The sequence below is a fragment of the Betta splendens genome, chromosome 1, assembly GCF_900634795.4.
Source record: "Betta splendens chromosome 1, fBetSpl5.4, whole genome shotgun sequence".
NCBI lineage: Eukaryota > Metazoa > Chordata > Actinopteri > Anabantiformes > Osphronemidae > Betta > Betta splendens.
The window spans coordinates 5,421,703-5,434,333 of record NC_040881.3 but is presented as its reverse complement, the minus strand read 5'-3'; the positions used below and the strand labels follow the sequence as shown (position 1 = coordinate 5,434,333).

At 48.5% G+C, this 12,631-nt stretch overlaps 1 protein-coding gene across 11 annotated transcripts in view; it reads right to left on the bottom strand.

Moving 5' to 3' along the window:
• Positions 1-12,631, bottom strand: part of lrba (LPS responsive beige-like anchor protein) — a 127,771-nt gene that overhangs the window by 24,984 nt on the left and 90,156 nt on the right. For all 11 annotated transcript variants that reach the window (XM_055510004.1, XM_029151127.3, XM_055510010.1 and 8 more), the window contains 7 exons: positions 10,051-10,168; positions 9,818-9,920; positions 8,762-8,877; positions 8,554-8,666; positions 4,305-4,445; positions 3,302-3,421; positions 548-700 (listed from right to left, as the gene is read on the bottom strand). In XM_055510004.1, coding sequence (XP_055365979.1) covers positions 548-700; positions 3,302-3,421; positions 4,305-4,445; positions 8,554-8,666; positions 8,762-8,877; positions 9,818-9,920; positions 10,051-10,168 — 864 coding nt within the window. The remainder of the gene's footprint in view (positions 1-547; positions 701-3,301; positions 3,422-4,304; positions 4,446-8,553; positions 8,667-8,761; positions 8,878-9,817; positions 9,921-10,050; positions 10,169-12,631) is intronic.

The following is a 12,631-nucleotide window of genomic DNA, read 5'->3' as shown; positions in this document are numbered from 1 at the left end:
CAGGTCAGAATAGGTTTGTTTTTAAAGTGGGCATATTCAAGCCCTGCATCTGCAAAGTAAACCAGGAGAGCAGTATTGGAAATAAAAATCACAGGTCGGTGCTGGAATGAAGGTAATAACTAAATTGCTTTTCCAACACAAATTAACAATAGGCCTCAATAATAAAACTGGGCAGGACAAAGAGCAGCACACGGAGAAACACCACAACCCACGCAGGAGAGCTTCCTCGATGCACCTTGGCCCAAAGACAGACGTGTGATTAATGACAGGGGCTCGGTCGTATCAGCAGCCTGCTTAACAGAGCCCACCACAAGGCTGCACAGGTCACAGAGCACAACAAAGCTCATCAGAAGTCATTACCACACAGGAGGCCACGCTGCTCCACCAAAACGCCGCTGGAATTAAATACGGCCCAGGCTGCAGGCGCTGAGACACAACAGGAACCGGCCTGGTGGTGATCCGATCCAAACAGCTACCTCGGTGTGTGTGCGTGTGTGTGTGTGTGTGTGTGTGTGTGTGTGTGTGTGTGTGTGTGTGTGTGTCTCACCAGGCGATTCAATCGGACAAACTCCTCCGGGCTCTTGGCCCAAGGCGGCAGCTCCACGTCCGAGACCACGGTGCCGTCCTCCATCACTCCCAGGTTGTAAGTGTTGGCGTTGACAAACATCTCGGGGAGGTAGTAGAACTCCGGGATCAGCTCCTGAGTGGACAAAGACACATTGTGTGAAAAGGCTGAAATCCAGTTTAGAAATGATGTTTGTTACAAGGGAGCGCTTTAATGCTAAACGTCTACCTATGACTACTTGTGTGCCGCCTGTGTCTGCGTTTAGTTATTACCGAAATGTCAAAAAGCTCAGAGTGTGTTTTCAGCTGTGGTTTCCACCGCTCCAATATACTAATTTTCTTTGTTTGTTCTGAAGCAGCAGGAAAGGTTTTTCCACTTTTTCTCCATCCTTCCACAATAATACCGAAAACATCCAAGAGTCAACATTCCCATTGCCCAACGCCGAGCGTTTCGTTTGGCCGCCTCAAACAACAGAGGATTTTCAAATTGCACGCTAAAACCAAATGTAGTTATGACAGGAGACGTAACTCCATATGTTTAGCCATTCGTCATTCTTAACTAAGCAGAACCTGCCACAGTGAGAGTAAACATTAAGTCTGACTTTGAGCTTAACATCGGAGATAAATCCGTGCAGGCCTGAACTCGAGTGTTATTGTTGTGGGAAGGTCTGAATCATTACAAGACACCAGAGTGACAGGATGTAGTCCAACGTCTCTGCCCTGCAAGCGTGCGGCGCTGTCCACCGCTGCCATGACGCCCACAACACAAAGGATGGTTTTAACAGGGAACACGTGCGCCTGGCTTAAAAACGCGTACGTGGTGATTAATCAGAGCCTATTTATACACTCAACGGGAAAGTGAGAGCGATTGAACGGCTGCTGAGTTGCCGGCGACCAAAGCTCGTCGGACTGCAAGCGCCGACGGGCCGTCTTGAGGGGACAGAACGATACAAACACGTTGACAGTGTGACATCAGAGAGGAGTCGACTTCCGCCGGCACCAGGCTGACGCTCCGTCAGGACAGCAAGTCACGACGGCCCAACGTAAAGGCCGACTAGCAGCTGTCTCCATTTCACCAAAAACCCCACAGTCACAAACACGTATAAGAGTTGCTCGGCTGAGATTGGCTGCATGATAACACTCCTCCCATCAATGGGGTGAAGACGTCCCATCAAATGAGCACACAGGTTTAAAACAACACAGCACTTCCTCACTTCTAAACCTCTTCACTCCACAAAAGCTGACCTCCAACTTAAAGGTCGGCCTCTTAACGAGGCCTCCAGCTCGCCCAGGATCACTGGCTGCAGCCTGCTGTAAATTTGAGCAGTGGTTGCGCGCACACACACACACACACACACACACACACACACACACACACACACACACACACACACACACACACACACACACACACACACACACACACACACACACACACACACACACACACACAAGCCCGCCTTGCATGGGCCATTATGTGCAGTGGCCCTTTTGCTCCGGCCTGGTCAGAGGCCAGCCCCTCTGATCCCCAATCCTGTCCTGTCATGGGTCACTGGAAGGGGCTCTGGCCCCCAGGCTCCCCTGCTAAACTTCCACTGTTGCTACCTCTAACCCCTCTCCTCTCCACTCTCCCCCAATAACGCCTTTGGGCTGGGGCTAGGGGTCAGGGGATTGGGGACTGGAGGTCACGCTAGCGTCACCCAGGCTAGAGACACATTGAATCTGGGTGTTGTAACCTATTATCGCCTCTTCTTTACCAGTGGGGAATGAAAACACTGGGAGCTTTTGCCCTTTGGCAGGGACAGAGTTGCTATCAATGGCTCTAGCGCTAAAGCTAAATGGTGTACTTAGCATACTAAATTGATACATCTCAGCCCTTATTCCTCCTTGGCTAAGAACATAAATGTGTGCATCCAAGTGGATAAAGTCGACACATTTCCATTCAAAATACACTAAGAATATTCAAATTGGGGATGGAAACAAAGTGATGTGGTCCACGTTTCCCCTTTGTTTTGATGTGAGGCTGAGCTCTCACAGTTGGATCCGCATTGACAGGTCTAGACTGAGAGAGCGAACGAGGGCTCTCGTTGGGCCTTCGCAATCAAGCATTGGCCAGCGACGCAGTAACACAATCCACATGTTTTATCGGAGGGATGTGTGTGTGTGTGTGTGTGTGGGTGTGTGTGTGTGTGGGTGGGGGTGAATGCAATCAAGCGTCAAAACCCCCAACACCACCACCGTTCCCCCACCTAGTGACCCAATGCCAGGAGACCATGCAAAACCCAACTCTGACAGAGAATGTCTGACTGTAGTCGTAAATGTTTTAGGAGAGCTGTTAAAACGTGCACTGGGGGTTCGAAAGCCCTTAGTATGAGAATGACCCGCGCTGTTCCAGGGCAGATCCAGCAGCGCAGCAGAGTTTGGGGGCCCAATGGGAAGGGATTCAAGTGCAGTTATAGCTGGCTGAATCTGAGACGGACGACTGGGACAGATGAGGATTAGTCCAAAGCTTTGATCAGAAGACCGGGAAGCTTTCATTGCAGATGGACAATGATTGGTAGTGACTGAACATTACTCTTGTGAAGCCTTTTCTGTTTTCGGCTGCGGGGATTTATCCTTCTGCAGTTTTCACTTTCTTTATCTCTCGTAGCCTTCTTACGAGTCGGCCACATGAAAAGCGGAGGCGGCGGCGTTTCGCAAAGCTTTTTTTCTCGTGCGAGTCTTGTGCGTGTGACACCTTGACGTCAGACGTGTCCCTCTGGCAGTTCCTCCAGGCCCGGGCCACCGACGAGAAGGTGCGGTCGGCGTGGTCGAACTTCCCTCCTTGGAAGTTGAGGAAAAACGTGGTGAAGGGTTCCTGTTGATTAGGAAAAACTGAATAAATGGACAGTTCACCTCGGGGGCATCAAAGGCTGTGTTGGTAAAGTCTCAGTAAAACCAGAAGTCAGCAGATTTAAATCCAGTCTATACAGTATTTTTAACCAGAACAAGAGTGAAGAAATTAGCATGTGAAGTAAGAATAATGCATCTGAGCCAATTAAGCCAATGTGTCCATGCTGCTGATCCATTTCTAGTCTTGTATAATCTTGTTAAGACAGATCAATATTTGTCTCTCTGACAAAACCACCAAATGACATGGACACAGTATGTTGGTTTACAACTAGAGCTTAATTCTGTAGATATCTAGACTAAAAAGAAACAGGCCTCAAATCTAACAACAGGATTAATGTAAAAAGAAACACAATATTTACTTTGTGATAAACAGCTTTAATTTAATCTCGGCTGTTTAGTTTGATCTTTAAGTGAAAATTGTGGGGGTTTCTGGTAAAGTGGTTTAAAAGTAAGCCCTCTAATGATGTGCAGGGATCAATGAGTTAACTCTACTGGGAGTCACTGAAACAGTGAGCTACTGGGACAATAACAGCAGAAAACTGCACGCTGGAGAAACTTAGTAACCTCCCTCTCCCCTGAGTGCAGTAGGGGAAGATTGATGGCATCCATTCAGCAAAAGGTAGAGAAAGAAAGCGCTGGAGTGCACAACACGCTCTGCATGCGCTCCTCGCACATTATGAGCGCGCTGCTCGGAAAGGTTTGCAGGGGGAACACATTTAATTGCAACACACACACAGAGTGTGATGAATTAGATTATGTGCAACAATAACAAGAAAAATGTGCTGTTTTTCTTTTTTTAATATATACCAAATTTTCTGGGAACACATTCGCTTCATCACGGCACTCACCATGCGCAGCAGCCACATCAAGGTGAAGCTGGAGGTGGAGTAGTGGGTGCCATAATGGAACTTTGGCACCTGCTCGTCCTCCCAGGACTCGTATCGGTCGGAAAAGAACGCCGCCCTCTTGGGGTTCAGGGCGCCGATGGGCTGCAGAGGAACACGAGCACGAGACACATCGTCAAAACGCGTCAGCGAGCGAAAAAATAAGCTGCGACTTTCCCTCCGCCTGACACAAAACCGAGAAAAGGGCAAAGGGGGGGGTTGAATCTTATCGGGAGCCACTTTCAGCAGCATAACAGTTGCAAGGCAAATGAAGCCGGTAACCTTTGTGCAATCTCAGATGAATATTAGATGATGTTTCCCCTCAGACGCAGATCAATCCTTTCCCACAGAGTGCTTTTTAGAGGCTGTGAAACGGAGCCCCTGCAGCTGTAGTCTGTCAGGGAAAACTAATGTGCTCCAATGAAAGCGTGCCCACCAGGAATAGCAAGAGCACGGCCGGGCCTTCCTTTAATTTCTACTTGTATTAATCTGTAACTAATACACTGCTCACCGGTCCTGTTGCAGTCAAGAAAAATGCTTAAATTGCTTTAATTTTCCATTGCTCTTCAAAAACCAATACTACTCGTGCCGCGTGGCTATTATTTAAATCCTCGTTTATAGACATCACTTTCAGGCTGGTTCAATTTTTATTAGTCTTCTGCCGGCTGTGCTTCAATCCCTCGACCCACCAATTCATCTTTCTCTCCCTCGCTCTCTCTCACACTCGCATACACACGTTCGGCGGATCAATGGTAATGGAATGATGGCCTTTTGAAGATGAGGCTCTAGTAGAGCATGGATCAATTGGATCTCTTTCATATCACGGGGTGCGTGTCACAGCGAGACCCCCCCCCGGGCCGGGCGCTGATATCGATCTGTGCTGCAGCTACTGTTTTGTGTGGGTGCAATGGGGCGTGCTTGTCGAAAGGCGAGGCGCACAAAGGGATGCGGCAGAGTCGGTGCGCGCTCGCTCTTTTGTTATTGTGTAAATACTGTTCTTGAGCGCGCGCGGGTCTCCGGAGCGAAGCGCCGCGCAGCTCTGTGCTGACAGTGATGCACTGTGTGCTTCCTCAGGGCCACTGGGGGTGGGTGAGTACACACAGTGAATTATACATCACACCCATTGGTCTGATTTATAACCCTAATAACAGTCGGCTCATTAAAAAAAGAAAAGGGAGAGGAGGCATATAAAATAAAAAAAGACTGAAAGTGCCACAGTGACAGAGAGAGAGAGAGAATTGTGTGCGGGTGCAATGAGGGGGCTGTTGGTTTGCCCGAGCCCCGACATTGTTTACTGCTGTAAATTACTGTGAGGGAAGCTCTCTCGGCTTACAGTAGCTACAGCAGAGCGGCGGTGGCGGCGCCGTACATCAGAGCCGAGTGGTTGGCAGCGCGCTGATGGAGCGCCCGCCGCCGCCCCGCCGCAGATTGGCCTAATATGTCGCGGCAGAGAAAAGCGCCGTGATGAGCTCTCGGACAAATGAAGCGACGCCGCGGCTTTAATTGGACCACGGAGTGGGTCGCAGAACAAAACGGTGCTGGAGACGTAAACACGCGGGGATCTTCATCATCCTGGATTAGTCCTAATCAGTTTTTCATCTGAAGAGGAAGCAGGTGAAGCCGTTTTATAGATAGTGAGGAAGAAAACACAAGAAATAATTATAAGTGATTAAAACTCCTGCAGTAATTTAAATACCGTTAAAAAAATTGCATTTCATTTCGATGTCTTATCAATAAATCTGTGCCTATAAATGGAAAACTAAACTATTATAAGGACAATTTTGCTACTTTGCTTTTGAAACAATTATGGGCCACTGGTGATGCAGCATCACTAGGGCTTCGAGCCATAAATCAACAGAGCCTTCTGAAAGGAGTGTTTATGTATAATGTCCTATTTAAACAGCGAAAATTGTGCAGAGGGCCTGGGGGATAAACATATGGGGCACGTATGGCGGGATCAATACGCCATTAGCTGATCTGGCTGTAAGTAGTAGGTTATAGCACAAAGAAACAGGCAACGCTCAATAAATCCTCACCATTTCTGTTGCCACGTACACACTCGCCATCTAATTTATGGTCGCAGGGTTAACAGTTCTTTTAATTGTCTGCTGTGCTTCATTAAAAGCTGTTAAACAAGGAGAGGGGCGCGCGTTTCGCCTTTCGGTGAACCTTGTGATGAAGCAGAGCGGGTCGGCGCGTAGGACAAGTGTGGTTTTGGAGGGAGACGTGTGTCAGTGTGCGGAGGGGGTGCGAGAGGGTGGAAGAACAACAAATACGAGACATCACAACACACGCCATGAGTCTGTTCTCATGTGCTTATCGTGAGTACAATGTTATCTCGGGGGTCGGCGTTTGATGTCAGGTTGAGGTTAGAGTTTATGATAAGGGAAGTCCCCGGGGTCAGAGCGGCTGCAGCAGGCGGGAACATAAATTCTGTGTGGCCTCCGTTGTGCCGGGGACGATGACAGTGTGTGACACGAACACAAACACGCGCGCTCGCACCGCAATTTGGTCGCTCAATGTCACTGGAGGCATCCTTCTCGTGTGACCCTGTTTGTGTGGGAGACGGCCGCCGACGTGACACGAGAGGGGGATCGGCGCGACGCGAGGGGTGAGGAAGGAGAAGGTGGTGGCCGACGCCGACGCGCTGGCTGTGAAGGTCAGCAGACACGACGCAAAGGAAGGGAACACGGGGGAGGGGGGGGTGTCTGCCACGGTCCAGCGGACATGCGCCCATATCACAAACGTCAACAACATGAATAAAACAGATGTAATAAAGATCGGTCCCGCCCCTCGTCTCTGAGCTCTGAGGAGAAAGGAGCACGGGTGAACAGCAAATGATGTTGTTCTTAGACTCGTACACGTCCTCCTCCTCCTCCTCCCGCTCTCCGATTGTCTCTCCGTCCCTCATCCCTTCCACCCGTCTCCCCTTCATCCAGTCATTCCCCGGGGCCGCGAGGCTTCGCTGAGCACAGAGGCTGAGCTGTCCAAACTCGGAGGCGGCGCAGAGGAGACGAGCGAGCGCGCGCGGCAGAAAAGCGGCGAAGGTGAAGTGGGGCTGATGTTTGTGTTGGTGTGTGAGCGCCTACTGGGCAACATGAGGCCGGATAAAGAGGGAGATTATGCAGGCGGGGACGGCTGCACGGGGAGGGATAAAAACAGAGAGGAGCAGGTCAGGAGGGGAGGAGGAGGTGGCGTTTGAGCCACAGGAAGGAGGCGACTGCGTGCGAGGTAGAAGGTAGAGCCATTCAAATCACAGCAGCCTGAGTTCTACCTTTGCTTCCACTTTGTCTCGCCAAACTAGCTGCTGCCAGCTCTGCACGAGCCCCAAATGATCCTGGACTTGACAAATGCTCTTAAGTGAAAATGCATTTCCTCCAACACATCCCCTGTCCATTAACACATGCCATTTTGTTACCGTCGCTGATTTATTTAGTTCTCTCGGTTCCAGCATCCAGACAGTCGCTCGATCATCGCAGTCTAGAACTAATCCTCTGTCCTCCCAGCCCTGGACGCCATTATGCAAAGCTGGCAAGCCGTGGATTGTGTTTTATTGAGCTTTTCCTGTGTGAAGGAGTGCAGGTTTGCGTGAGTAAATAATTTAACGTCTACTAATAAAATGGAGGAGGAGCCTTTGAGTCAGGTTTATCTTTACGCGACAGGGGCATCTCAGGGCAGATTTCATTGTTGCCAGCCCAATCCCCTCATCCCTGGAGCTACTGGGGAGTATTGCTTCACTTCCTGGAGTGTTGTGGAAGGTCAAACCAAAATAATTCACTTATGCACTTTGGAATAAAGGATGTTAGCTAAACCAGAAATAGGAGTTACACGGGGCAACCGTGAGAGGTTTTAAATCATCTTCACTGTCAGTGCAGCAGTGCAGGATTGTCTCAACCAGCCAAATAATCCTACACAATATCTATAACATGCATTAGGCATACTGTCAGCAAATGGAAGCCAAAGACAATCACGGTACTGGCTGAATGAGAAGGACAGTGTTACATCTGTGTAGCGATAGCAATCAGCCACCAGTGATTAAAGGCCTGGTTCACTAAACTATGATCAATGGCAATTACACGGCCACTAAATGGATTTGAGTGAACGCGCACACACACACACACACACACACACACACACACACACACACACACACACACAAGCCCCCCTCCTTTCTTTGGGATTAGAAGGACAGGATGTGCATTAGGAGTCGTACCTTGGACAGATCTCTGAAGTTGCTGGGCAGAGTGAGGTCAAGCTCCTCTGATTCATAGTTGGTTAAAACCCAGGGGAAGACCGGGTACTGGTTTAGGTCATTATAGGTCCGACCTGACAGGAGAGGATAAAACAAAAGTTAGAAGAAGAGACTAACAGGACTAACAAGTGATTTCTGAGGGTTTGTGTTTCATGGGCGACGTCCTCACCAGAGATGGTGTTGAGAAAAATGAGGTACTCAAAGTTGGAGATTTCGCGCCGTTGCCAGCGCTGGGTCATGTTGGAGGCTTTGAACAGCTGCTTTGGCGTGGCCAGAGAGATTCGCCTGTGGAGCCAAGCAGACACGGACATATGAACACAAGTCATTCTTTATGTTGCAACACCTGTAGGTTTCGACTCTGTGAGCTTTTCCCACAAAAAGTCAGTCACAGCGTCAAAAAACCTGAAAGAACCCTCCGGCATGTTGAGTTTCATTCTGTGAAAAATCTACTGAATAGGGGAATAGAGTCTTGCTAATTAAGAGGACAAATTTGCAATACCTTGGGTTCAATACATTTATTTATATACACATAACAGGCCTCAGAGCCCGATGCTTAACGCCATAGGACAAAAATGAATGACCCCAAATCCAATTAAAACAAAAGAAAATGATGGAATTAATCACTGTCATAGTGTGAGATTACAGTCATTAGGCCTCGCGGGGCGAATACACGACTTTCCAAACGCAAGTGACGCACAAGCTGCGCTTTATTTTAAATAGACTGATTGCCGGGCGCCATGTGCAGTGGGACATTCTCCACATTCCCAACAGACGTAACTAAATGTTTACGTGTACATTATGCAGCCATACTGAAGTGCAGGACTTGAATGCGTTTCTGCTGCGCTAGGCTAACGCGCTGCCCTGCACAGCTGTCCTCAGGTCAAAGAGGCACGGTGTACCCGGCCTGCAAACTAGTTTGATTAATGAGTTCAACACAGACGCACACACACATTCTATAACTCAACTCTGTGTATTACACGCACACACACACGACTACATCCACACTGACTAATTGCTGGATCTTACTCAGGACCTTTGAATAGCCTTTACTGTTCACTATATAACTGCTTTCTGCTTGCACTTTTACAGAGCCTAGATCTAATATTCCTGCTACACACATCTGCAATGACTCTACATTCTATAATTCACCATACATTTTATTTAATGTGTCCGTTATGGTCCTCTGCAGACGCTGTGTGCAGGATTTGCTCGTGCAGCATCTCACCTGGTCTGGGGAAGCCCAAAGTTGGTGCCGACTCCCACGCGAGGAAGACTGTGGACCACCTTCTTGACGGCAGCCGCATCTGGGAAGTTGAACATGACCGAAGCTGTGGAGCGAAACAGAAACATCGAGTTACAACGTGATCGTTACCTCAAATTCATCACCTGTCATCGCTGACACGCTGAACCTCAAGCACGCCTCCTGTAACCTGGTTTAGCCCTGGTCTGGTGACTTACTTCTGTTGGCCATGAAGACTTCCAGAGCAGTATTCTGCAGCAGATAGCGCCTGGAAAAGACGGCTCGGATCTCTGTGAACAGCCACTTTCCATGGAGACCTTCTGTGTAGGCTAGAATCTGCAATCGAGGTGAAATCAAAGAAGAAACAGACCAGAGGGAGAGAGAGAGAAGGGAAGCCGAGGGTTAGACGAGTTCATTTTTCACACAGCGATGGCACGATGACCTGAGCAGCACGATTAATGTCTTTTATTGATCAGCCTCAATGAAAAAGCGATTCTTTCAGCAAAAGAATGAGGCTGTAAAGGATGAGGGGAACGTTTAGTTCACTAAAAGATGACCCATATCCCTTCATAAAGGTGACGATGAATATTAAAACTAAAATGTACGGCTTTATTGTATTTAACATGACAAAGATGAGCCTGTTAAATGCTAAACGCCCGATTACAGTTCTTACATTTCGATAGAAGTTTGTGAAACAATAGTGAAACATTTTTAGGCAGCACCTGATTTAGAAATGCTCAGATGAGCAGAGCTGAATCTGCGGCCATGGCCTGATGGCGTCACGGCGCCTGACAGACCCAGATGCCTGGCTCTGCCCCTGTGATTCATACGTACGCCCGCTAATCAGGCATTTAGGTTTGGTACTACCTTAGTACTGCTTTGCTTCACCTGCTGCCTTCACTTTGAAAGGCGTCTGCCGGCGGGTGTACAGGGACATGCGGTGGAGAGGTAAGAGGGGCAAGTTTGCATTGGTCCAAGGGAGAGTTATTAGAGGAAAATATTCAAATGTGAAACATAGAAATTGAGGCCTAGTGTGGAGTTAAACAGCTCATTAAAGCCAGGGGACAGCAGAGGGGACCAGCTGAGGTCTGTGGCTGAGGACGGCCTCTCCCCTCGCCGTCTCTCGAAGGAATAAGATCTGCCTGCATCACAGACTCACTTCAAAGTCTCTGGAGTTCAATTAAATGTGGATTAGTGGCTTGAGGAAGCCGGCCGGGGCTGCACGTACCAGACTCCTGTCTTTCTTAACAAGGGCGCAAAAATGGCTGCACCGGTCTTCACCCAAAACCCATCACAACCACACTGTCATGCCAGCTTGCAGAAACTGGAAAGTTTGCATACAGATTAAACAATTTTTATTTTAGGACGCAGGGACTAATATTCATAAGAACCCTATTCTGGTATATTTCTGCAGCATTTAATCATATGTTAATTCTACCTCTAAACAGCTCATCTCCCACGATCTGATGAACTTTCTGTGATCAGGACTACATGGGGAGCGACCTTTCACCTCTAAGACGGAGCGGTTGACTCCCAGAAGCACGCTGGTGAAACTCGCCATGGCTGTCAGGAAAATGCCCAGAGCTGCAGTGATGAAGTTACAGATCCTGATTCCACAGATAGATGTGACAGTAGCCAAGGCAGCCAGATATCATATTTTCCCTGGACCGATGAATCTCCTGGAACGCTGTAAATAGCATTCCACGTTCCCGAGATCATTGTCCCTACCGGCAGCGCCCTTTCCCTTGCAGATGACAAGGAAAATGATAAACTAGCTGTCCTGTGATGGTTTAGCTCTTCTGAGCACGCCTGGACAAATTACAGTGGCGTAGAGGTTATTGTCCGGGCTGGAGTTATGGCTGCAGGAGCCTCCTCCGTGACAAAGTGTAATGGTAAAATGTGGATCAGTCAGACTCAGAGAGACGTTACAGGAGCATCAAGGAAGAAGCACGGAACCCACACTATGCCACGTGAAAATAAACTGGATACGAATTTATTTCAGCTGGAACAATATCCATAGATTCAAGTCTGGTACATCCCAAGATCAATTTCAAAGCACCAGACGATCCAACCCAGCCAAACAGAAAACAAAGGAGCCAGTCCTGATTGCACTGCCTTCTCCCCGTCGCTCCCTCCTCCTCTTTCAACCTGTTTGTGCACTGGGCTGCTGCTCATTTCTGAAGCACTGTCGTTTGTCTCTGTCAGATGCCCAAAAGACTGGAGAATGAAGAGGGACACATGAAGGGGGACCGGGTGACTGTGGCTATGGTGTGTAACCACACGCGCACACACAGACTGTCACCACTGAATCCTGCAGCACAGTCCTTTGCTGGTGAACCCCCTCCATCACCCCATTCCCTTTGGAAATGCTGCCTCCGCTACCAACCGCTGCCTCTTCAGAAACACGGGTAAAGTCAGCTGGAAGGACTCGGAGACAGAGATGAAATTTAATTGAAGCTGAAGTGAATTAGGCAGGAATTAAGAAAGCAACAGAGCAACTATCAGTAGCCAGGGTCAAGATAGATGAGGCTTTCAGCTGCTTCGCCGTCAGGCATCCGGGCGTGTGTGTGTGTGTTTGCACTGATAAGACCCTTGAGTTGAAGTGGACAGAAGCTAGCACCAAATAAAGCTTTATTTGTCATGGAATAAGAAGTCTAATTTCATCACCAATGACATTCTATATGCCAATGTGTAAAACTGCACATAAAACATGTGAGCTGTGTGGTATGTGCATATATGCTCATTCAGTTTAATGTGCAAAGCATTTGTTAGAGAATACGAGGTGATTGAAGTTCAATT